The 26,839-nt window shown below is 42.1% G+C and overlaps 2 protein-coding genes across 2 annotated transcripts in view; one reads left to right on the forward strand and one right to left on the reverse strand.

The window, feature by feature from the left end:
* Window positions 1-3,135, forward strand: part of MED14 (mediator complex subunit 14) — a 39,617-nt gene extending 36,482 nt beyond the window's left edge. The window contains exon 31 of the mRNA XM_061359342.1: window positions 2,987-3,135. Coding sequence (XP_061215326.1) covers window positions 2,987-3,060 — 74 coding nt within the window. The 3' untranslated portion in view covers window positions 3,061-3,135. The remainder of the gene's footprint in view (window positions 1-2,986) is intronic.
* A 12,946-nt stretch (window positions 3,136-16,081) lies between these two features.
* On the reverse strand, window positions 16,082-26,627 carry ATP6AP2 (ATPase H+ transporting accessory protein 2). Its single transcript, XM_061359350.1, has 9 exons — window positions 26,501-26,627; window positions 23,951-24,081; window positions 21,561-21,689; window positions 21,337-21,432; window positions 21,017-21,154; window positions 20,722-20,775; window positions 19,192-19,341; window positions 18,018-18,134; window positions 16,082-17,169 (listed from the first exon to the last, which is right to left on the reverse strand). Exons 1-9 carry the CDS (start codon window positions 26,568-26,570, stop codon window positions 16,975-16,977), a joined length of 1,080 nt encoding a protein of 359 aa, XP_061215334.1. The 5' UTR covers window positions 26,571-26,627; the 3' UTR covers window positions 16,082-16,974.
* Between the last annotated feature and the right edge of the window lie 212 nt (window positions 26,628-26,839).

The raw sequence follows: 26,839 nt of genomic DNA on the forward strand, positions 1-26,839 counted from the left end.
AGTTACTGGAACTTGTCCATGTGCTGTGAATGATTAAAAAGTAAATGGAGTGATTGTATATGCCTTTGTCAGTGTGTGCACTAACAGAGGCGCATACAGTTCTGTCCACCAAACGTGCTGTGAAGTGTTTGAGCTAAATAGGTTGTTCTGAATGTTCATTGGCCCCTAGGTAGTGCACTGTGAGCAATGTTGTGCTTTGATTTCCCTCTTGTTTGTCATGCTTTTTGGGGTTTTTTGTAGTATCTGAAACACTGAAAACAGTAACAGGTTCTTTGGGCAGCATGTTGTCTGTAAGCAGTGGCTTGGGGTCTGTTTATACACAGATGGCTCATAAAAACAGTAACTTTCAGTTCTGCTGTAGTTACATGCTGAAGAACAAAGTCTTTTTCCAATAACCCAGTGAACAGATTGAAGTTGCGAATCCAGAGGTTGAATTTTACTTCTGTATAAATACTCATCTCGTTGTTATGCAGTAATTTTAACTATGCTTGATGGTTTATTTTGATTGCTAGAACGTGAGCAATGTTCATCTCAAGTTGGTGTGGATATGCGTACATTTCTTAAAATTGTGAAAAGATTTAAATTAACACACATTCTCTGTTTAACATACAGTAGTGTGGGTAAATAGGAGAGAAAGTAGACTTGAGAACGTGTGAGCTCACCTGTAGGAGTTCTGTATGTGGTACGGAACTGCTGTTTTTGTAGCACTTTTGTGTTGAGATGAGTTAACTAAACTTCAGGTGTTTCATTTGGAAGGTGCTTCCCCACTGAGTTCCCCTGCCGTGGGGAAGGGTAGATACTGGATTTGCTGTTTGTTATTGCACTAAGTTCTGTTTTAAGGTAAATCCTCCACAAAATGCTGCAGCATAGGGAGTAATTGCCAAAGCTGCTTTTGAGTAACCCTAGTGAGATGTAATCTGATGATTGTTATAGAGATCAGGACAGACAATTTTTGTTTGTTTGTCACATGTTTTAAAGTAGTTTGGGATTGTGGTACAGGGAGCAGAGAACAGACAGGGAAAGAAAAGTGTATCTAAAGAGCTTGTGGCCACAAGTGGGCCCTTATCCAGGCAAAGAAGAATGTAGCTAACTGAACAGAGGACTTTTCTAGTAGTCATTCCTCTGACTTCTAAAAGAAAGAACTAGTCTGTATGGATTTTTTTATTTGTTTATTTCCAGCACCACCACTCAGCCAAAAGAGTATCTTCCCTGAGGACACTTGAAATGCATTTTCCTGTGTTCTTACTGTCAAAACTGGTATTATTATATCAGCTAAAAGAGAACAAGATACCTTCTTTGCCATTGAAAGAGGATTGGAGACAGCAGATGAATGTAGATAGCTGGGAGACTTCTGTACATGGGAGATCCCAGATGCATATTCTTTCTCTTCTGATGCTATTGTGCTGTACCCAGGATTTTCCTACCTGTGTTAGCTCTTCTGTTGCACTCATTGCATTTTGCTTGGTTAAGTGAACTTTGCACTGTTTGAGTCAGAAAGGACCAGGGCTTCCCATCATGCACGTATATTACTGGCACTTTCATTGTAACCCGTAATCAGTGTTGCCTCGTTTTGGCTGTATCCTTTTTACCTTTCTCTCTTTGTGAGAAAGTATTTTGTATTCAGCTTAATTTTCCTCTTAATAAAATGGTAGTGCCTGAAAAGTAAGTTCTTCTGGAAGAGTTTTCTTTTCAGATCTGTGGGCAAACACATTCTGCTGTGTTTAACAGTAAAACATTGACTCATTGTGAGTGCACTGGCTTTCTGAGATCACTTTACCTATGGCTCCATGGGAAAAAATATTTTATTTGGGGGAAATAATGGTATGAACTGAGATGGAATCAATGTTCTGAAATAATAGGGTTAAACTTGAGCTGTAAGTCTACAAGCTGTGTTACGCAGTGGACGTCAATCTGGTAAGGAAATGAAAGTCCCTGCAGATGCTGAAGGTGACCCTTTAGGGAGGAGCTCAAGGGTCTTGTGATGTTTCTTAAAGCACTTCATGACTAAGCATTTTTCATTGTCCGATTTTCAGTGATGCAGTGGATGGTATTTAGCCCAGATGTGTAGCTTGGGTATCATAATGACTTGTCCAAAATTATCTTGGGAATCCCTAGTTTGGCAGTGAGGATTAATACATCCCAGCAGGCTCTGCTCCTATCTCTTTGCTCACACTGTTGCTCCTTCAGCAATAAAATCCAATACCTTCTCATTGCTGTTTCTTGACATGTTCAGGAAAAACTCAGCCCACAGTGACCAGGGTATGATAGAAGTTATTAATTGTATTCTCTTACCAGGAAACAGTAGATGAAAGTCACGCCTGTCTAATACTTCACCTTTTATTGTTCTAATTAAACCCTCTTGATTCTATTGGTTTTAACTTTTTTAAGCTATTTCAGAATGTGTGTTTTTGTCGAAAAAAAATACTGGTATTCAAAACTTGAGACAGCTGTGGCTGGGTTTTCCTCTCTGTATTGGATCTCAGCTGTTGGAAACAAAAGTCCATTTGTTTTTTATTTTGCATTTGGATGTCAAGGGCAGAGCCAGAATAATTTGCTTGAAAGAAACAGTCTTCTGACTTTTGCCCAGTCTTGGAATTAGAAATGTTTCCAAAACTAGGCTTAGGACAGAAACATCTTCCAGCTGTTTCAGACTTGAGTCATTTGAAATGTTTACTTTCTGCTCTTAATCAATACGAATAGGACTTGGAAAAGTGTTTCTTATTCTTTAGAAGATGTAGTGCTTTTAATTAATAGCATGCAGAAAAATGCGGATTGCAGTGCCACGTACGATAAATCCCAGTATAGACTCAATCTGACATTCAAAAGTGATTAAAAGTTAAAAAGCTTCTTGCAATTTCATGACCAACAAGAGCTGTCCTGCTGGGAAAGCCGAAGCTACTTCCCTTAAAATCATTACAGATCCTGCTTGTTGGGGTGAAGGCCTGTGTGTGGAGTGATGCTAACCTGTTTCTTTTCCCTGTTCCAGGTGAATGCACAATATTTGCGGCCGTTCGTGATTTGATGGTTAATCTTACGCTGCCCCCTGGTGGGCGTCCGTAGACACTTTTAAAAGAAGGCTGAGAGACAAAACCGCAAAAAATAATAAAAAATAAAAAATAAAGCCTTCAGTTAAAAGAGGACGTTTTATTTTTTTTTTTTTAAGAGCTAACTATAATAAACTGGCAAACTTTCAGGGATGCACTTTCATCAAATGAGTATCACCACGACTTTTGTATAGTGCTGTTGTATAGTGTGTTTTAATGGGAGACACTTCAGACTAGGTAATAGATTGAAGTATCAGCTTGCTGGTAATAGATTTAATATTCTGTTTTATACTATAAAGAATATGAAAATGCCAAACTTGTTTGTTTTTCTGTTTTTTCTTATGTTTTGGTGTAATAGTCTTTTTTTAAGGCAGGTCTGTCATTTTTGAATACTGTAAAACTGTGACAAACTTTATATTGAAGCTGTATTTTAATATGACTGCTTTGAATCCTTAAACAATTTATTTGGGCTTGTTGTAAACATGTCCCCAAAAAGCAATATTTAATAAACTGGATTAAAAAATCTTAAACTGGATGTTGTATAATCTTAAACTTTATTCCTCGCTACTGTAGCTACTGGCCAGACCGTCTGTATTCACAATTACCTAGCTATCTCTGTAGGTGTTTCCAAACTCGTGTGCTGCTAACTTAAACCACAAAACAAAACCTTATTTATTCTGTGGGTTTGATTTGTTCCAAGTCATAGGATGCAGAGTTTGTTCATTTTCCTGATTGTATAAATAACCAGTAATTACTTAAAACAGTGCTTTGTTTCTTACAGTCATAAGGAGCTACATACGTTCTGTCCCAAAAGGAAAGGTTAGTGGAAGAAAGGACCTTCTTTCCTCTGTCACGGAGTTTGTAGCTGTAGACATCTCTGTATATATTCTGATTTGTTTTATTGTAAAAACAGGTAAGGTAAGGTAGTGGCTTGAACTGTATACTATGAAATGGAGGCTGATCCAAAAAAAGCTGATCCAGAGAAGAAACAGCCTCACATACAACTTTTTGAATTGGATGTGTGTAGAGAACTTTGTCAGGGATGAATGAAGGCTCTTGTAATTGAGTAAAATCTCCATCCTTAGGAATTACTTGGTCATTTAACCATTTGTCCTCATGGATCAGTATTCTCAACTTTTTTTATTGTGTTCAAGTTGGTTTCCTGACTTCCTGCAAGAGCAGCTTTCTGCTGTGCTGCCTCACTCCATTTACAGGGCTCTGTCAGGTCCCTGCTCAGCTGAAGGATGCTTTAAACTAATTTTAGAAGCCTTTTGGTGGATGTATCCTAGCCTGCCTTGCCGGCATTAAGGCTGCCCATTGCCCCTACAGCTGTTGCAGCTCTTCCCTCCTGGTGAATGAACGAACCTCTTTCAAAGCTCTTGCCATTAGAAAGAATCTTTTAGTTGGTGTCCACTGCACATTTCAGCCTTGAACCTGTGAGTTTGGGTATTGGTACTATATCACTGCTTCTTTGACCTGTGTGTATCTAACAGGTGGTTATGCAGTTTCTGCTTATGATATACAAAACTTATCCACTGGAGAGATAACCCTAGCACTCTTTTAAATGTTTAATCTTCAACTGCTGCTACTCAGTTGGAAAGATTCTTTATTTCAGAATTTATTTCAGAACTAAACTGATGTTTTAACATCGAAAGCTGATGTGAGTATATCTGAAAACGTACACCACATCCTAAATAAGTTCCTAAGGAAAATGCTACTGGTAAAACGAAGCATTTCCCACTGACACTTTCTCCTTTCAAAGAAACGACTGTATGTCATACAAGTGCAGTTTTAAGTTTCATTTTTCATGTGTTCAGGGTAGTTTTCTGGTAGCCAAATGTTATATCCATCTGCTGCGTTGGGACTGTTTTGTAGATTTTCATAATTACAGATTTGGTTCTCCATTTATTTCACTAAGAGTGCCATAGTGATTCTACATCCTCTGGTACCTGTAGATTGCTTCTGATAAACCCACCTGTGAGACAGGAAACATTTAATTACACGGAGGAATATAGCAGTTCTGAACTGATCCATGTATCTGGCATGGCAATATTAGCCAGTGTCAAATGGGAACACAACTCTCTCACTCTCCAAAAAGCTCCCCCACATGACAGGAGGGGAGTGATGCATACTGCATTGAAAGAGACAGAAAAGCACTCCAATCCTCTGAAGCTGATTTTGCAGCAGAGTGAGGGATGGAGGGGGCACCTGGGGGGCTGCAGGCCAGCGTGGGCCCTGCTGTGCTTTCAACACACACCTGTGTGGTGTCGATCCCACAAAGCAGGGATGGAGCCAGCTTCGCTTGGGGTTGGAGCTAATGGTGGTGTCTCTGATGCTGCTCTGCATGGGAGCTTCTACCTTGCTTTTCAAGGTAGAATAGATTAGATTGGACTAGATTAGTCTACGATGTTTCAGTTGGAAGTGACCTACAACAATCATCTACTCCAACCACTTGACCAGGGCTGACTGAAAGTTAAGGGCATTGTCCAAGTGCTTCTTAAACACTGATGGGCTTGGGGTATCGAGGACCTCTCTAGGAAGCCTATTCCAGTGTTTGACCATGCTGTTAGTGAAGGAATGCTTCCTAATGTCCAGTCTGAACCTCTGCTGGTGTGGCTTTGAACCATTCCCATGCATCTTGTCACTGGATAACAAGGAGAAGAGCTCAGCACCTCCATCTCTCATGTACCCTCCTCAGGGAGCTATAGAGAGCGATGAGGTTGCCCCTCAGCCTCCTTTTCTCCAACTAGAGAAGACTGAAGTTCTCAGCCACTCCTCACAGGACATTCCTTCCAGCTCTGTTGCTGGCTTTGTTGCCCTTCTCTGCATTCAAGAACCTTCACAGCCGTACACTGTGGGGCCCGGGACTGCACAAACTGCTCCAGGTGAGGCCGCATAAGTGCTCGATACAGCGGGATAGTCACCTCTCTTGGCTGGTGGGTGATACTGTGTTTGATGCACTACAGGATGCGTTCACCCTCCCGGTCGCCAGGGCACACTGCTGACTCCTTTTGAGACTGCTACCGACCAGCATCCGCTGATCCCTTCCTGCAGGGCTCCTCTCCCAGTTCGTACTTGTTGTCAGGCCTCTGCTCGTGAAGTGCTGCAATGTTGTAGGAATGCACCATGATTTTCATACACAGCTGAGAAGCTGTGGTGTTCATTGTGTACCCCCACAGAAGCAATTCGACAGTACTCAACGACGTTGCACTTGCCACACCCTTGTCCTGTTAAATAAGACCTAATGCTTTAACTTGCTGATCTGTTAAAACACCAGCTAGCAGGACAGACTAGATCATCTACCTTTCGTCCTTCTTCCATCAAAAGCTGCAAAGAAAATAAGTGTTTGTATACATGTAGAATCAGTGAGCATGTAAAACAAAAGGGGTAAAATGGATGTATGCCTGAAGTATTTGGACAGCCTGCAAAACTGACTGTTTCCTAGAGATTTAGCTATGTTAAAATAGCTATTTTAGTAACATTACTACGTGAGAACTGAAGTGTAACTTCAAATACTACTGAGACAATGCCTCCCTTTCCCACCCTCCCGAAGTGCTTGTTGAGCCCATCTTAGCCACAAGTCCTGCTTAGCTGTCACCTTCAGTGCCCAGAGGAGAGCTGCCAGCTACCAGCTGAGACCTAACCTCTATTTGAACCTAGCTTTACCCTATCCCACCTACTCTGCACTCTTGGGTTCAAGCTTTCCAGTTCAGCTCTTGGTTAGCATGTCAGGTTAAGAAGCTGCTCTCCCAGCAGCACACTCCTGGTGGCTGCTGCCATGGAAAAACATCTCTTGTGTACACTGTGTTGCACTGCACCAGCAGCGATGCAGGAGTCAGCTGGGAAGACTGAACCTCAGAGCTTGGCTTTTGCTAAGCAGCTTTTGAGACCCTGCAGCGTCCCGCTGTTGGATTTGCTGCTCAGCAGGGATCTCCAGAGGGTGGACTCTCTTTGAGCGTGTTTTCCCCTGCTGAATAGAAGTGGACCCAACTCGGGCTTGCTGTGCTGACCTGCAGAGCTGGCAGGCTCACAAGCTTCCCAGCCCTGCGTGGGACCGCTCTGGCTAGCTCTCAGCAAGCTGAATTTGCTCAGGGTCAGTATGCATATATATGGGGGGGGAGCCAGTCAGGGCTGTTTGTCCTAGGGGCCAAGGCCAGGTTCTGCCTTGTTTGTGTAGCAGCGTAAATGGAATGTCTCACCTTCATGGCACTCCATGTTGAATGGACAAGCATAACGTGCCTTTGTGACAGCTCTGGATGCTTGGAAACATCAAATTCCTTTTGATTTTTGTGGGCTGGAATTCACCTTGCTGTTGTGCTGGGTAGTGCCTTTCCTTTCATGGTATCTTACAAATGGGGACCAGGGCAAGCTTTAGAAATAAATTCATTCTTTTCTATGCTCCACGTGCCTGGGTCTGTACATAGTTGGTCACAGTCAACTTGAATTCAACTTAGATTTGAAAGCACACTCACTGGTCCTGAAGTCAGGTTTGTAAGTTGCTTTCCTCTATACATTTCTGCATTTATTTCTCTGTGTTTGTTTTGTTGCAGAAAGGTGTTTTGAAAGAGAAAATATTGCCTATGCACACCCTGCCTCTTGCTCACTGCACGGTTTGGCACAGTGTGGTACCATCCACGTTCAACTCTTACTGAAGAGTCAGCTGCTCAAACAGGGAAAGATTTAAGTCTGAAGGAATCAGCCTCCAAACACACCATTTTCTAGGAAACAGCACATTATGGGCATCCTGGGAGAGTTTTATTCCAGTTTGTTTCATTCACTTCAGATGACATGACCTTGAAACATCAGTGACATTCATCAGTAGTTGTCTTGGGTTAAACCACGACAGTAGTGAAGCTGGACAGAGTGTGCAGCTGAAGCTGAAGGTCACCCATCAGCCCTGTGTGTTTTGTTCTGCAGGTTTACTCAGCTCATGGACAGATGAAGGTTTCTGGACCAGCTTGGTGGCACAGACCCTTTTATCTTTAACAGCTGCCTCGGAGACAGCCACCAGCAGAAAGTCACAGAGGTCATCCTCCTGAGCAGAGCATTTGCAGTCCTCTTCCATAGCATGTAGTGCCATACAGCCCTATAGGGGCAGGGTATTTGTAGGCAGCACCACTGCTGGGCCCAGAGCGGCTGTGGCCCTGCACTGACGCTGCTTCTGCTCTTCACCTTCTCCTTGGGGGACTGGAGCCCTCAATGAACTGATGCTTTCTGCAGAAAGGAGAGTTTCTTCTTCCTGCTGCCTGAAGGCGTTTGGAAGGGAGACACGAGATTCACTGTGCGCGTTGCAGAGGTGCCAGAGGTCTGACTGCTTGTACAGCTATAAAAAAGGTAAAACAAGGGGTTCTGCTTTGCATTTAATGAGAAATATAGGGCTGGGCTTCCCGTGTCTCCAAACTGAGATCCGCTGCAGGCAGACACGCCGTAAAATGCTGTTTGTAAACTTAGCAGGCTCCATTTTAAAGTTATGTGCTCTTGCCTAAACTTACAAGTCCTCTCAGTATCCTCTGAGACTGAAGCTCTTGGAGATCCTCACTGCTCTGAGCTTTGTGGTGCACTACAGAGATTATGTCAGCCACAAAAAGCTGTGAGCATGAGGTGATATTTGTAAGCATCCAAGGAAGAAACTGCCCTTTTTCCATCTCGTTTCTGTGCTCCAGTCCCTTTGGGCACAGTTATGACTGCGGTCAGGCAGCAGCTGTTGAGTCATGATTTTAGAAGCATCTTGATTCATTCTCCTGCAAAACCAACCAAATCCACCTGGTGACAGCTCTCATTCAAAACCCTATATTTAAATACTGGGAGGAGTGGAGGGAGCCGGAGGAAGGAGTGCAGCACACACTGGCCCAGAGGTGCTCAGCATCCTGTGGAGAACCCGCCACAGGCTGGTTAGAGGGACTGTCCCTTGCTTCTTTCCTCCTTCCCTGTGGCTGCTCTCCCAGCTGGAACCTTTCTCAGTGCTGGACCTGGGAATGCACAGAGCCTTTTTGAGCTCCATAAACACTTTGACTGTGGGAAGGACTTCTTCTTTTCTCTCTTTTCCTTTTCTTCTTCTTTTCTTCCTTTCATAAAAACACGGCTTTGAACACAGGAGGGAAGGAAGATGTGTTTAACCCTTAAGTTTCCAGCTGTTGCAGAGTGCTTATGATACATGTATGTACACACACACTTTTTACCTTAGGTGAACCCAGCTGCTGGACTTCACAGCGTTGTTCCAAATGTGGCTGGTTTTGAGTACTTTGATAATGTTTTGCCCACAGAAATGGGTTCCTTTGTTCCCCCCAACTCTTCCATTTCATTTTTTCACCCTGAAGTCTTTGGGCAGAAGCTGACATGGAAACCTGGGGAAGAAAAAAGGCCGGGGTTCAGTTGTGAACCACTGCCCACACTGGTAATTTCTGAGCTTTAATTCTGGATATGCACTTATAAGACCTGTGCTGTCAGAACCCCATTTTTCTGCTCTAAATAAGGCTCTGGTTTTGACAGTCCCTGCTATTGTCTGGCTAACAGCTTCCTCCAGCCCTCCTCCCTGCACAGCTCTTGGCTGTTTTCTTCCATAGATCAGGAGTTAAAATAAAGCTTTTAGCAAATCTGGCATTTCTTCCTCCTCCTCCACTCTCCTATTGTCACAGATTACTTGATAGAACAAATCTAATTTTACCTTTTGCAAGCGGGTTTTTGTTGTTGTTGGGTTTTTTCTTGTTTTAAACAGTTCTCATAAAGACAGTGGAAATGTTCTTTTAAATGAAGTGTTGATATTTTCTAGGGAAAAATATCCTCCAGACTAGTTCTGTCTGTGTTCCGCATATTCCCCTACAATTTGTAGTAGGCTTTCAATTTCCGTGAGTACTTTTAACCTCATGGCTATTTGGACATACCTGGATCCATAAGAAAATGAAAATGAACGTTTTCCCCTTTCTCTGTTTAATATATCACAGTTACTTGCTATCTGACTCTGCTGTGTACTCAGTAGGAATATTTTTGCTGTTCCACAGAATCACACAGAATCGCAGTGGTTTGGGTTGAAAGCGACCTTAAAGATCATCTAGTTCAAACCCAAGATTTAGTACTGGAAGCGTTTTCTGCTTCTGTTCTCATTGTCCACTTTAAGGAAGGTTGCCCAGCCTGTTTGCAGTTCCCTTTCTCCATCCCTCAAAATCCTGACCTTCGGTGCTCCATCACCAAAATGTGGTATTTCATAGACTATAACATGAGAACCTTTATTCTAGCATACATTTGCTTCTGACATGGAAACTTAGTGCTCTCAGCACCAAAAAATCCTTCTGGTGTTTCGGTGTTGGACATGGCAGAAATTTCATCGATTCCCTGTTCAAACTCCCATGGAGCATGGAGGTCTGGTCCAGCACATGTGCTTTGCACAAGCTCCCAGGAATTGCCCTGGTAGTGGGAGTTACCAAGTAGTTAATTTAGGCTATAGCAACCAGTGACTCCTGCGCAGTGCTGGCTATGATAGCAACTGGGACTTGTTTTACTGCTGCCAACAATCTGAGTACCTCAGCAGCTGTGGAATTTGTTAAGAATAAGGTCTGTGGTGTGAAAGTAGCTAAACACAGGGTGGAAAGAAGAAATGAAGGTGATCCCGGTGTGGATGAACTGCTGGGAACTGCTGGGATAACAGGAAAAAGAAAAAAGGAAAAGTTAAAAATAAACAGGAGCAGAGGAGGAACTGAAATGCAGAATGGTCGTTTGGGATGTTTAAATCTGGACTGTCTGACGCCCTTGCCTTGACAAGGAAGCTGGTCTCATGACAATGATCTCTGCTGCTATTGCAACATGTCCAAGGCTGCTTTCCCAAGTGAGATTCCTGGGATGGAGGGGTTTGTCTGGCAGCTAGCGCCTTGCCAGGAGCACAGGAGGCTTTGGCTTTACCCTGAGATGTCAGGGAAGACAGGCTTCAAGAAGTGCTCCCTAAAATGACTTTCTAAAGCTTCAGTCTTTCAGCTGGAAGTTTGGGCAAGTTGCTTCTCGGCTAGGTGGTGCAGAAGGCAGAGGGCTGTGCTCCCCCGGGCTCCTTAAATCAGGAAAGGTGACTTTGTTCCTTTTGTTCCTTAACTACTGCTTTTTATCCAAGGGAATGGAAGTCTGTACTAAAGGGACTGGCAGCCACAGGCTTGGCACACATCCTGTGGCATCAGCAGCTACCTGCAGGAGATACTGTTTCTTTCAGTTCTGTGCCTGGCCCTGTAACTCCCCCTGTATTCCTTTAAATACAGACTCCTCCATTCCCTTGGATAAAAAACAGTAGTTAAGGGACACAGGCAAAATTGAAGTGTGCTGCAAAATTAAATCTGTGCTGCAGTTGCCACTGAGGCCATTATGCTTTGGTGATGCTATTTGTGCCCCAGCATGATTATGTTCCTGATTTGCTTGTGCTTAGTTTTGAGATGCTTATTTCGTTTTTCTGCAAAGGTACCATACATGAAAGCCAGTTTCTGGTAGTCAGCATCACCTTTGCGATGTTAGTCGTGTGGGCACCATTTTCCTGCAGATGTTTTACTGGACATCTTTTTGAGTCAATTGAAAACAATCGGTACAGCTGGGCTTATGTATTTTTTCCTCTGTTGTTTTGCTGCAGCAGAGACTTAAGAGTGACAGCAATAGGAGCTGAGAGCTGTTTTCTCTTTGCAAGCTGATGCTGTACATTAGTCAAGATTTTGATTGATGACCTACTGTAGGATGCAGTTAGAGCTCCCATTTAGCTCTGCTGTGTTCCAAATGCTGTAATTGATTACACAGGTATTGTAACAGACTTCTTTTTTATCAATTCCTTGGGTACTTTGACCATGGCATTTTAAGGAAGTACTTCAGATAAGGGGCTTGATCAAGTAGGTAGGCAGCGCTGAAGTCTTTGAAGTCACTGACCTTACAGCTACCAGTTAAATTACTATGAATTCCTCTGAGCCATACTGCTTCTATCCCCATTGCCTCATGAAAAGCATATGCTTGCTAGATTAAGGACATGTAAATTTGTCATCATAAATTCATGCACTCGAGCATAATTAAAGTGTAATTTGACTGCCTTTATAAAAACATTTGGGGCAGCCATGAATTTTGTTTCCCTTATGAAGCATTCTAAATATTTTATGATGTGTATTCATGCCAAGAACTTAGCTATGTATTTTTGGTGATGCTGAATGACATCAATGTCACTTTGATTTAGGATTGATTGCCAGAGTCCTTTAGTGTGAATCTGCTCTTCAGCAATAGAAGAATCTCTTTAAACTCTTGAAAGCATGCTGGTGGGGTAAGTCCCTGTTTAAGGATGGGATTAATATTCTAAAACCTGTCCTCAACCACTCCTGCATACTGATGGGGTCTGCATGCCTTGTTGACCTATTCTAGAAAAGAACTGCTGATAATTTTGTTATCACAGAATGGTTTGCATTGGAAGGGACCTTAAAGCTCACATAGTTCCAATCCCACTGCTACAGGCAGGAACACCTTCCACTAGAGCAGGTTTCTCAAGACCCCATCCAACCTGGTCTTGAACATTTCCAGGGATGGGGCAGCCACAACTTCCCTGGGCAACCTGTGCCAGTGCCTCACCACCCTCATAGTGAAGGGTTTTTTTCCCTAATTTAAATCTACTTTTTTTTCATTTAAAGCCATTCCCCATCTATTGTCACTTGTTACAGACATCTATCAGAATCTCTACAGTTTCAGAGCACCACCTATCCAATCCTGGGTTTAGACAGCCTTTCAGCAGATCCATCTCCTGACTGTTCCTAGGCAGACACCATCTGTAGTGGCTGATTTTCCAGCAGCTTAGGTAGGTCAGAGCACTGGAGCAGGGTATTTGGATGCATGGCTTCATGCCATCCATCAGTTTCTGCTCCATTTATTTGAGAGGAATGTGGTCACCTGGGCTTTCTGTACCCTGAACCTCATCACTGGTCAGGCAGGACATGCTGTACACAAGTCTGAGTAGAAAGAACAGGGCAGCAGTTTCACTACAGTTGCATTTTGCCAGAGCACAGGTCTCTCAGAAGTATGGGAAATGTTGCATTATCTGCTAGCACTCCACATCTCCTGAGATGCTTCCCCCCAAAAACAGAGGGACCTGAATTGTCACTGGACCAGGAGATTGCAGTCATTTACAGCACAACCAAAGAATTGCCTGGGTCTGAGATCAGAGACCTGCTTTCACCTGTGCTTACAAGCTGTGCCTGGAGAGGGTTTGGCAGCAGCGGTGCCTGCATCTGGGCTAGCACTTTACAAAGGGAGTTGTTGGGGTCTTCACTCTCTGATCCAGTTACACACCACACACCAGCCCTGCTCCTGCAGGGAAACCATTTCTGTGTACAGTGGCTAGCTTTCACTCAGTTCCACCCTTCACACCGTGAGCTGTAGAAGCCCGTTATAGTTCGGTGCCTTGCAAATGCAGCTCCTCCATAGCAACACTTTGTGCTAGTGGCAGAAAAGGAGAGGAAATAAACTTCTGGGTTTCCTTCTTATTCCAGTGTCTTTTGTTCTGAGAGATTTGAAATCCTATAGCTCCTCTTCCGCCTTCTTTGACCTGACTCCGTTTCTGTCCTGCAGTGCTTCTGTGGATCCCCTCACCCTCTTCTACAAAGGTGAAAACTCATGATAATATGGTTTAGTGCCTGCAGTAGAGAAAATGAATAACACAGGACAGTGCTCAACCCTTTCTTGAGCACAAAATTTCATTTTTTTCTAGAGAATATTTGTAAATTTTAGCTCAAATCCCAGCACTCACTTGCAAGGTTGCTCAACATTTGCTTTTCGACAGTTTCTTCATTCCCACTTCCTTACACTTGAATGTAACACACATTTCAGATCTGCTTTAGACTTATCTTGCCTGTTGCAACAACAGTGCACTGGCCAGAAGAACTCTGAAAGTTGACATGCCTGCAGCATGCCGAAGTCTGGACAGTTGACTAAGCCTGGATTACGCCTCCTTTCTGCCAAGTTTGGACTTGGGGGGGATTACCTAGAAAGACCAGCACACTGACTCTTTTAAAAGCCCTTTATTGTATATCTTATTTCCTCTTTTCAATCTAAGTATCAAAATGCAATGCTCAGGCTTCAATTCTGACTCAGAATTCTCTCCCTTTTCACAAATACCAGCACTTCATGAGAACAGCTACCTGGGTTCCAGGTATTCCCCAGTACAAATACCAGACAATACAGGACTATGGTCTGAAGCAGACCCAACCAAATACTTCTCACCCTTTTTGCCAAGGCCAAGCTCCCCAAGGAAAAACTCTTCCTGGTGACCAGATCACCACTCCCTGCAGCACTTACATGGCAGATCCTACCTACCCACAGCACTGTATCAAGCCTTTCCCAGCCTGGCTGAAAATTACTTCCTGCTAGATACTAGAAGCATAGAATAGTTAGGGTTGGAAAGGACCCTAAGATCATCTCATTCCAGCCCTCCTGCTATGGGCATAATGACTGTCCTACACTTCCCACTTCAAGCAGACAGGATCCTAGTATAGGCTCAGTTTTCCTCACATCCCTCTCCCTTTCTCAGCCTTGCAGGAATGCCTCGAAAGGTGGTGACTTCCCTCTGGAAAACGTTGTGCGTTTCTGCCCTCACTCTTGTCTTCCTTCACAAAGCAAACACGACAGTTTCACTGCTTTCCTGGCAGCACCGTCCAAAAAACCTGCAATTTCTGTCATATCACAAATCTTTTCACAATTTCTGTTCTTGGGATGATTACATTTAAAGATCAATAGCAGGTCTAATGGTGGTGATAGCACTTTCAAATTAACTGAAGTCTAAGTACAAAAACGCTATTCCTGGCACACAGATCAGTATTGTAATTGCCTGTTTGATTAGCAGTTAAGGACCAGTACTGTTGTACAGTGTAATGAGTCTTACTTACCTAGCTCAAACTAAAGCATAGTGGCTTTACAGTGGTTAAAAAAAAAAAACAGCTTGTGCTGCATAAAGCAGCTCATATTTAAGCAACAGCACACATCAGAGTGCTCAAAAGCCCCTTCAGTAGGAGCTGGATGTTTACAGCCATGAGAATTAACAAATATGGTACTAACATGAGAGGCAGGAATTCAAATGTGCCCTTCAAAGTACTTAAGACTAGCTTTAAAAAGTAAAACTAGAGCCTACCTACAGCAGCAGCCAGCAGCTGGAAGGGAGCCTATAGGGATGACCATCTCAGTGCCAGGTCTTGGATTTAAACAAACTTTCTGGATAGTGGGGTGGAAAGAACTACAGAAGTCCCATCTGCCCTAAAGTACAGGTGTTTTAATTGGATGGGGCCTTGAGATCAACCTGGTCAAGTAGAAGGTGTCCCTGCCTTGTGGCAGAGCTGTATTTTAACTGGTTTCATAGCAGTCCATCAGATGGATCTGATTCTCAAATCAGTGCAGGTGTGTTACAGGATGTTCAATAATTAGAGAAACTGGCACAGCAACTCTTCTTATCTATTGAACTTACTCAGATTAAATGCCATTCAAATTAATTTCAAATTATTGTAATAGACAATAAACTGGGTTTCCTAGACTTGGGTAAAGCTGGAGCACGTTAATCAATTCAACATGAAGCAGTACCCAGGATCACTACAACACAAACAACTTCAATCCCTCCAAACCTGACATTCCCAGTAATCAAGGCAAATTAATTCAATGAGCAGATCTTCGCTGGTAGTGGAACAAATATCTCCCAACAGTAAGGAGAGTTAAGCACATTAAAGGACAACAAGATGAAAAAAGCAGTTACCATTCACATTGCTGTAGTCCAGAAGAATTCCTTTTACCACAAGAGCAAATGAGTTTCTAAAAACGTAGGTAGTTCTAAAAAAAGATTCAGGACAGAGATTAACTTGGTTTAACTATACTCATTATTTGGTTTAGGAAAATTAGTCCATACAAGGTGCTCTTTCAACATTTGCTTCTGAAAGACAATTAAAACTAAACTGTTACAGACTTTGGCCCAGTGTCACATACAGGAGGCTGCCAGCACAAACTATTCAGCTGAGCTAATACTAAATACAAGTAGCTACACCTATGAAGCCACAAAGAATAAATGCATTCAGGAACAACTGTTCTTTGTTTTATTGACTGGTTGAAGCAGGACTATAAGCCAGGTGTATTTCACTCAAGTGTTGGTCCACTCTTATCTTCAAAAAGAATTATTTTTTTATAGTAACATCAACACAAATGGAAGGAATATGAAGCGTCATAACAGGAACTTTCAACTGTACATGACATGAGACCATGATCAGACTGGTGCTACTTCAATATCTATAGACTCTTCACTGTACAGTCCAGCCACACTAGTGTTATTTACCTCCAAATCATTCAAGTTCTAGGTAAAGGATCCTTCTGACTACAGCTCACATCTGAGCCATCAACATGAAATCAAAATGCCATTTGTGCCACTAGGATTGTAGTCTTGTAGAAATATTTCTATATTTAGTGTATTACTAAAGAATAATTACTATCCTCTCTGAAGTTACATATAGCCATTATAAATATTTACATCAAACATTTACAACTGGTTCATAATATACAACACAACAATTTCATTATAACTTCTAATCTTCCAGTGTAAAAGTTTCAAACAACATGTTGCTATCATAATTTCATCTGGTTTCCACACAGTCACAGGCAGTACAGGGTATTTCAAAAACTCATGTTATATGATTAAAAAAAATGGAATGATGTTACTTTAATAACAATTACCTTGGGGATTGTTTGTTGTTGGTTTGTTGGGGTTTTTTAACAAGCAGTTTTCAATTTCTAAGCCCCATCTGGTGCTACACTAACATTTAAAATAAGCTTAAGAGGAAAAAAAAATACTTAGAAATAAATACACCTTTAAAAAATTCCACAAGTAACCATCTCAGAATATGTTTTCCAGACAGTTTAAAGGAGACCTTACTCTTCATCATTTCCTTGCACTGAAATAGAGTGCAGTTCAATCCATTCTTATCTTCTGATTTGTCATCCTATAAATAATGCTGTCGTAGCCAGGATCCATGTTCCAGAGGTTGTAGGAGATAACTATCACAGCTAAAGCAAGACCTATCATCATCCACAAAATAATGTTGAAGATTACAGAGTAGTTGTAGTTATATGGGTAGGCAAGGTTATATGGATTGTCTGGTTCGCTCTGCAATAAAGAGAAGGTATATTACTTTAAAGTTAGCTTGCATACAAAACACATTCTCACTACATCAAAGATCTGAGCAATCTGAATATGTGAGATGCAGTTTTGTCTACACAATCCTGATGCTAGGGCACAAAATGCAAAAGTGATTACGGGTGACCAACATTAATGGAATCCAAAACAGGCTGACAGAAGCCTCATGAAATTTTGTTAGGACAGAGTCCTGCACCTGGGACAGGCTGCTGGGGACTGACCACTGGGCAGCAGTTCTGCAGAGAGGGACCTGGAGGTCCTGGTGGACAAGGTGCACAGGAATCAGCAGTGTGCCCCTGTGATGATGCCAGGCAACTGCACCCTGGACTGCATCTGAAACTTAGGCAGCAAGTCCAGGAAAACAATTGTCTCCCTACCTGGGAGACAGGTCTTACATGCACTACAGCACTGGGGAGAAAAGAGCAGACATGTAAATTCTAACAAGACATAACAGAAAATATGTTGGCAGTGACAATGGGTAAAGCTTTGGAACAAGCTGTCCAGAGAGGCTCTGGGATTGCCAGCCATGGACTTTTCAAGAACTTGGCTGGACAAGGACCTGAGCAGCCCAATCTAACTCCTAAATTAATCCTGCTTTGAGCAGTTGGTTGGACTAGATGATCTCCAGAGGCCCTTCTTCAACCTAAATTAGTATCTGATTAAGTGAAGATCAAGACAGGGAAGCTGACCTCTTCACACCCATGCCTAAACCGGTTAGTAGTCTAGTCCTTACAAAAAAAAGTCATGCTCAAGTGAAGTAGTGATGCAGTTTGGATCACTTCTAATAAATGAGATACAGAAAAATGTGCATCTACTACCTGTGAAGACTGGAGAATTGAGCGAGTCTTCCTTATGTTGGGAGAATTAAACGCCTTTACAGCTACCACTTCTACTACTGCATTCCCACTGTACAGATTAAACATCTCATCTGCAAACTGGAAAAGCAAGAGTGATTTAATTTGAAACCTGCACCGTAGCCAGGAATTAAGCAGAGTTTTGTTAGCAAGATGCCTTATGGATTAGTACATCAGCTTTAGGAATAATGCTGGAAAGTTGTAAAAATTTACACCATTTCAGAATTACACTCAGGAAGTGCTGACTCACCTGGTTTACAGCATCTCTTTAAACTACCTCAAACACTGTCCAGGAAACTGGAGCTTATGACTGCTTTCTGGGCTGAACTCATTCTTTCATCCCTTTCACAAAAGGCCCATCAGCACACAGCTTCCCCATTGTATGTCTATCCATTTCAACAAAATATTTCAGTTCTCAATCTTCCACTGGGAAATTATAAACCTGAATAATTCAGTGTGTTCTGAAGACTAATACGTCTAGTATTTAAATACATCTGCTTAACTGCAAAGAGGACAAAGAGCAGTGTTTAGAGAAAACAGTTATTTGACTTATTGGCCAAACTTATTTGTCATTTTTCATACTTTCCCATCGTGCTTTTGAAAATCCCAAGATTGACTGGTCATAATAAAGATTTTATCTAACAATTACCTGACAAAAAATTACTTTGAGCACATTGATAGATGAGAGCAGTTATTTTACAGGCTTGGAAATACAGATTTGTACAGCTTTGTGGGCAAGGGGAAACTAACCACTGTACCCTGAGATAAAGAGATTCCCACATTTCTCAGAGCAGGTTTTTGCAAGACCTACTGCTGGGTTTAAATGCATGATATTTATTTAGGAAAAACAAATATACCAAGTCATGTTTCAATATAACCCTACTCATTTACACAAAACATCTAACACATTGTAAAATCATGTCAACAATTTCCAGAGTGACAAGTTGCAACATTCAGTTTTGTAACTGATCATCAGCATTTTTGAAAACCAAACAAAAACAAGCATCAGGCAAGCCAACACTAATGAAGTAACATTTCAAAGCAGAAAATAGTCAATAAACTAACTCCCTTGTAGTTAATACCAAAAAATATCTCCTTAGTATTCATGCGAGTTTTGCTCATTAGGTAGAAAGCATACCTTTTGCAAAGAGTCTACAAGAATTTGAGAAGCATCCTTGAACTGCTGAGAGTCTTCCCCATATCGTTTTCCAACCTCTTCCAAACCAGACAGTTCCAGAGAATACAGGTCTGGAGAGTGATCTTTGGCTAAGTGCTTGTGTCGAGACAGCTTTGGCACACCATTGAGGGCAGAAAGAAATTAAATCATACACAGGTTACTTTAAAAACCTATTTCGCAAAAGTCAGCTTGCTGCTGGGACTAATCCAGCCTCACTTTCCACAGTCACATTCCATACTGATAAGGAAGTGGAATTTTTTGCCAACTTAACTAGAAGTCCACAATTTTTGGACTTCTAGAAGCAAGAAGATGATCATCACGCAGCATCTATTCCTAACATGAGGTTATATACATGTAATATAGAGCTCTACTAAAAAGAAACATTATACTTATTCACATCAAATTCCTTGTTCCGTAATTGTTGTAAAAATAAAATCTGGAGAAAAAACTTAAAATACATAACTATAATACTTAGACATTAATAATCCCTCTGCTGAAGCCAGCCCTTGCAAAACTGAGTCGGTTGCAACTTCTACCTTGCTGTAACCCATGTACAAAAGTATTTTACTTAACAAGTATTATCCCATTGTCGTAAACCCCCAACCGACAGATATAGTCCAAATTATCTCAAAGGACAGGAGTGAAGTCCTTGCACTTCTACAGGTGTGAAGCTGCAGCACTGCCATTTGCCTGCATAAGAGAGCAGTCTCTGAAAGCAAGGCATTGAATCTGCTCATTATCTTCCCATCTACTTTAACTACACGATTTCTAGTTTGCAAGACACCCCATTGTCCTGCCTCATTTTCTCAAGAGCTCTATTCTCTCCATCAGACCTTCAGCTAAAGTGAACTTTCAGCTCTTAATGCCTCTTTCATTTTAAGTAGCTGAGGACTGCAGCATAAAGAAAGAAAAGAAACAACCAACCCCCACAACCAACCTCAAAACAAACCCCAAACCACAGCGACAAGACAGTAGCTTCTTAGTAAAAAGACTGTAAGAATTACAAGTTTGCCTGCCCATGGGAACACTTCTATCACCATCACTATTCATGCTGCAAAAGCTACCCCAGTCTTTTCAGATAAAATGTTACGGTGATCTTCTGAAGTAAAACTGTGGCTAGGGCAAAGAACATGTTCTTAACTACCACTATACTTATCAACTAAGAAAAGAAGAAAAGCCCTAGCAAATTCTTCATTAATTACTTTCTATGTCTTTGGGTATGGAGAAATACCAGCTCAGAATTCCCACTGTTCTCACTAAACACAATACAAAAGAAATTACAAATGATTAAGGGTCTCATTTTCTTCCACCAGTGAAAGGGCTGATGAAAACAGCTTCAGAATGCATTATTTAAACTGATACAGCCAAATGATGACAAACTGGAATATATACCACTGGTCACCAAGTATCCTGGCTACAGCTTCTATATCTTTAAAGGCGATCTCTGAAGTTTTTGACAAAAGACAGGGAAAGTGTTTCAAAAAACCTTACCAGGCTTGCAATATCATGTAGGACTTGTAGTTCTGACAGAAAAAGCAAGTCAACCTGGGGGAAGAGGCAGAAAGAAAGAGACAGGTATTTCCTTTGGAGAGACCAAAGTTCAGGAAGTCTCATTTTGTTGCAAGGCTCAGTATTTTACAACAGGTTAAGTCCGTTATAGCATCAAAATATGCTAGAAGGAAATTACTCTTCCAATAAACTTACTTACAAAAACAAAGCCCCCAAACCTAAAAGCTTAGTTCCTTTGTTCTTAGTTCCCACTGATTTAAAAAATAAATAAATTTACCTCATTATTTCTGCTGAGGGAGTTGAGAGGAAGGGAGCCGAGAATGGAGTTGTCCTGGAATAAGCGGTTTCGCAGTTGGCGCAGCGTGACAGAGAGATCTTCAAATACGGAGTTTGCCTTACCCACCATGTACACCCTCTGCAGGAACAGCACCGGAGTAGTTTTCAGTTTTTCCAGTCATTCATTAATAACCAATCACACTTGCAATCCCTCTCCAATGCAAAATATTTCATAAAATCAACTGGTTTTGCTCCAGCCACACAAGTGGAAAGCGGTTTATTATTTAGAACATCTGGAATCAGAAGTGAAGCAATACTCACTTCCTCACTGGGGGCCAGCTGCAAGACCACAGGAGTTTCCTCAGAGAACAAAGTATGAATGGCATTTGCAACACTGTCAAGACTGAAAGGAACGGCCTGGAAGACAATATCTAGTTAGATTTTTGATAAAACAGGGCCTAATGATATAAAAAGAGATAATTTGCTTAAGTACAGGAGCCTGGAAAAATAAGATAACCTCTTTTTGAGCAAATGTGGATACTCACATTCTCAATAGGGTAAGAAACCCCTTTCACAGGCAGTGCCAGCTTGTCCACTCCCTTCACAGTTACCAGCACAGTAGCTCGTGGTCTGTGAAACAGATCACCCACTGCAAGGCCAGGCCAGGAAAGGTCCTATTAGAATACAGTAAAAAACTGCTTGTATTTCTAAGGGAGAAAGCGAGGACCCCTCCCCAACAATTACAGCAAAATATCTTGTTAATATCTCTGTGCAAGACAGGCTGTTGGAAATTTCATGGGGGAGCAAGTTAATACTAGAACTCCTCTAAAAAAATGCTGCCTCAAGTTAACAATGAAGAAACTGCTGGTTTAAAAGGTACCAGTAACTTAATAACAAAGTCTACACTGAGAAAGCATTACATATACTGGATAGGAGTTATTTCCCATAATTAAATTAAATATATCATAGTCTGTATTTAATAAATGAAAGCTCAATTAAAAAACAACCACACATCCCCCACCTTTTCCAAAACATCATAGAAAAGAATTTAGGCACATTAAAACACTAACGACTTCATATTTTCAGTACTAGAAAGAAATGAGACACACACACACACACACACACACAAAGGGTATTAATCATAACAGCAACATACTAATCTAAAACATACAAATTTGCACAGAAAACAGAAAAAAAGATTCCTTAGTAGCTTTCTGCAGTTATGTATTGGTAAGAGCACAGTGAAGGCTACGTGGCTGGTTTATTCAGGCACAAAATACAAATTCATCCATTTAGACTGATTTCAGATTTCTTCATCTGTGTAAAAGACATACCTGCTTGTTTAAGTTTTATGAAACTGTTTTATTTGGATATATTTGGATTTCAGAACTACATGTCATTGACATCTTGATCTGTACCACCTCAAAGAAACAAAAGAAAAATCTTTTAAAGAACCATCAGGGACAAAAAAGAGGTTCCATTTTATCTTGCTTTAGCAAGAAAACCATTTTAGGACTGTTGCTCAGAATCCCCAATGTAATGCAGCAAGAATTCTCAATTATATATAGTGCACCTACTGCACTGCCAATTTATGTTCCTAGACTACAGCCTTGATGTAAACCTGAGTGTTTGGGCCCTTTGGTATCCTCCATACCAAGGTATGCTGCCTAGACAGTGATCAATGCCTTAGTGACAATGCTGGTAACTTTCAGTTTCAGAGCTTCACTGAACAGAGAAATTAAAACACTTCCTTTCCTGCCTGCTTCTAGGATTTGAAATAATACTAGTAGAGAACTACTTCTAAAGGATGCTATGGACCCATCACAGCAAATGAATCCTATGCTTTGTCAAAAGCACAGAGTGAGTACTGAAACGCTTTTTTCCGTAAACATACCATACCTCTGGATGACCAGTATGCCAGAAGTCAGGTGTTCAAAATGGGACAAACCTCACTGTTTTCCTGGGTGTCTTTACATGTAATGCACAAAATACCATCTGATGTACTGTTTTTTTCTTTATAAAATAATCAAAATAGACTTCTTGGGAATACTACTCATAAGAGTGTGTTACTAGTTTAATGACAAAAAAGCATAATTAATTGGCAACAAGGTATTTTCAGACAAATTCCAAAAACAGGTTAAACAGACCTGCATTCAAACCAGACTTAAAGGACCTTTTGCCTAGCTGCAGTATAGAAAAAATGAGAACCCGCCTTCACCACCCCCAGCATTGTGAGCACACCCCAGCTTGTAGCTTTGAGTATCTAGAGACACCTGGGTATCACACTTTAAGATTCTGCTTCAACAGCTGGTAATCTCTGCTGAAGCCCAGCAAGAAATGCAGTAGCCAAGAGAGAATCAATCCAAGGGCTCCTACTCATATGCCCCACTTTAAATATCACTACAGCTATATTCAAAAACCTGATTTGGGAAAACACTACCCCAAGTTTTCAAGTCTCTGGGTTACTTCCTAAATACCCAGTCTACTTGGTTCTTATTATCTATGCTCAGCACACAAGCTTGCTGAACTGACAAAATGCCTGCCCAGCCAAGCCATTTCGTACCATCTTCAGTGTACCCAGGCGCACAGCCCTATGGATAGCTTGTAGGCAAGAAGTGACTAGTTTCAGCAGATTCCCAGTACGTGACCATGGGTGGGGGGATACAGCATGTGGGTGGCTCTCAGAGGAAATTAACAACAGCACAGTAAAGACTCACAGGCATGCTTCCTTCTATAGCTGATGATTCAAATTAGCTGGCTAGCACAGCCTTTTGCTGCTCATATGACTTGGAAACCACACTCTGACAAGTCACACATTCCTCAAGACAAACACGATGATATTTTATATATTCCAGCACATGACAGAAGATCTGCATTTTAAGTGAGCAGGTCTGTTGTTTTAGAGGCATTTCAAAAATCAAGAACTGAAACATACCTCTTCAACAGAAAAGCCCATGGACAACGCAGCTACATCTGGGATCCGCTCGCCAGGAATGGGCCAACTTCCATCTCGAAAAACAACCGACTGAGGTAATCGTAAGACACTAAATTCATCTCCACTTACACCTGAAAAACAAACATAAAAAGCCATCAGAGTTCTTGAAATCTTATGCAACACAGAAAAAAACAGTTTTCATTCTTTCTTCTTCCCTCTCACACCTACCAGTTTATGTAATGCAAACCAATCATTTTAATGCTCTAGCATACAAAATAAGATTTCTATACAGCAATAACTAAGGACATACAAATCCACATTAACAAAAGCAGGACAATTACTCAAGCAACAGCACAGTACACTTCTGCATACTTACTAGTGGCTTGCAAGCAGTGTTACAGTTCACACCTGGTAGAACTAACACTCAGCAGAGCCAGGCAGACTCCAACATCCTCTTAGCTCACAAGCAGCATCAATACAGCTGTTTGCTTCCAGGACTGCTTGGTTTACCACCTCTTTTCATGCAAACAGCCTGAGCCACTGAACCCAGAGCCAGGAGGATCAAGCATTTTGTCAAGGCTGGCTTGAACAGAGCACTGCCAGGAACAATCTGGCATCTGCAGCACAGCTCCGGTGTCTCTGCTCTGCCTTCTCAACCACATGACGTTGTGAGACATTCTTCTTCCTTGGATGCAGTACTAGACCTAAGCTAAACTTGTGAAGCCACAGCCTGCAACACTTCTCTTGCTGGGTTTTCACTTTCAGAAAAATCAAGAAAACAATAAATATTTGCAGGCTGTTGAAGTTCTAATTATACAATCAGTCTGACTGCACACTTCAAAAAAGATATATATAACAGTATACAGAAAATAAAGGTACTTACTCATACAATCACTGAAAACCAGTTACCAATATAAGCAGCTACATATCATAGTTTTCCAGGCCATCTGCAAATCTAAAGGCTGTTTATAAAAATAATGCAATAATAGAATAATAGATAGTAAACTGATGTGTTGTGCAGTTATAACCTTCCCTAAACAATAATTTAACCAATGTGACCTTGAAGATGCTGTTTTAAAGCCTCGCTCAAGATCATGCATGCAAATGTTGACAGTAAATCTGAGCTATGTTATGATAAACATACTAAAGGAACAAAGTACTGCAAGGCGAGTCAGGGAAGTGTGGCAAAAGGAAACAGAAACAGGCCAAAACACTAGATGCATACGGAGCAGATTCAAGCATTCTTTGGTTTAAACCGATGTGTTTACTGGATCAGCTGCTGTTAACTTCAGCAGTGCATCAACCCCCATTTTGAAGGGCAGAAATGTTTGCAAACCAATTTGTCTAAGAAGGAATTTATGAAATTGCTACAAATATTTTTGCTAAGCCTGTAGGATTTCAGTCCACTCCCCACAGGGCTGTAAGAGAGTCCCACGTTACTTAGGACAAGTTGGCTTAACTTAGGACAAAATTGCTTAGGTGGATGGGTAAAATTAGAGCATTACTTTTCTCAACGAAATTTGCCTTGCTCGACTTGCTCAAGATCTCAGTGATCAAAACTGAATTTTAACTTGAGAACACAAGCCTTTTCTTCAGGTACATTATAAGTGCTTGACCACAATAGGCCACAGAAGTGGTTAAGTCTAGAGAGTAAATGCTGAGATGCATTTAATCCTGTACACTGTTACACACACACACACAGAGGACACATAATCAGACTTTCACCTTGCCATAGTTGTACTTCTAGAGAACTTCACCTCTCAAAAGCCTTTGTGAGCTTGGACTGAAGAACTAAGGCAAACTGACTGAAAACTATTTGTGGGGCCTGGAAGCCTTAAGACAAGTCCAACTCAAAACAAGTAACAGAAAGTCTCCAGATCAGCAAAACATGAAAAGTTGTACAAAGTAACGTAACGATGTCTTCACAAACCATGTAGATAAGGCCCTTAAGTGACATGGTTTAGTGGTGGCTTGGCAGTCCTGGGGTAATGGTTGGACTTGATAAATTTAAAGGTCTTTTCCAACATCAATGATTCTATGCTTCCATAACATGTTCCATAAAGCACTATGCTACAAAGATGATACCGGAATAGAGTACATTTTGTCTAACCCCCTTGTACAACCCCCCTGTACACAATAGGCCACATCAGTTTGAAAAGGGAGTGCGAAGTCTTCAAGCACAGTACCTAGAAGGAGCCGGGGTGGGTGTGGAGATAGGGGGCAGGGAGATGCAGCAGAAGACTGCCCTCCGCTCCCACATCTCAGTCCTGAAGCTGGCAGACAGACAGGCAGACACATACGCGTGGGATAAATCCCGGGTCTTTTCCCACCTATAGCGGCCGGCCGGGGCCCTCCGTCCGTACTCCTTCCCCTTCCTTCACCCACATCGCTCCCGCACCCCTTTCCCACGGCTGCGGTCGGTCTCGCTAAGGCGCGCAGCCGCCCCTTTCCCCGCAGCGGCCAGGCAGCCCTTCCCGTTTCCCTGACCCCCACCCCCAACAGAAAGCTAGGCCAGCACTCCCCCACAACGGCCGAACGCCGCTCACTCACCAGCAAGAGAAGCTGATGTGACCAGTACCGCCACCTCCAGGGCCCAGAGCACGCCCCCGCACCACCCCATGTCCGCCGCAGTGCCGGCCACCGCCGGGCTACGAAACGCCGCTGAGAAGACGCCGGGCTGCACAGCCTTATCGAGAACCCCCAAGCCCCAAGGCCCCACCCCCTGGGGAGCGCTGACAGACAAGCACTGCAGCCAATTAGCAGAGAGAGTGACGGCGGCGAGGCGGAACTTTGCAGGAGTGACAGGGAGAACTGACCAATCAGCAATGCAACCCACCCCCTCCTTGTCACGGGGTGATCAGTCAGCTGAGCCGCTGTCCCGCCCAGACA

The sequence above is a fragment of the Neopsephotus bourkii genome, unplaced genomic scaffold (genome assembly GCF_033783945.1).
Source record: "Neopsephotus bourkii isolate Nb327-2 ecotype Australia unplaced genomic scaffold, CSIRO-AGI_Nbou_v1 NB_962, whole genome shotgun sequence".
In the NCBI taxonomy this organism is placed as follows: Eukaryota; Metazoa; Chordata; class Aves; order Psittaciformes; family Psittacidae; genus Neopsephotus; species Neopsephotus bourkii.

Coding starts and splice junctions, on each gene's coding strand:
- ATP6AP2 (XM_061359350.1), bottom strand. CDS start 26,570: ATGGGGTGGTGCGGGGGCGTGCTCTGGGCCCTGGAGGTGGCGGTACTG. Junction 21,155..21,336: donor AGCTGGCCCCCAGTGAGGAA/GTGAGTATTGCT, acceptor CTGTTCCTGCAG/AGGGTGTACATGGTGGGTAA. Junction 17,170..18,017: donor CAATTCTCCAGTCTTCACAG/GTAGTAGATGCA, acceptor TCTTTATTGCAG/AGCGAACCAGACAATCCATA.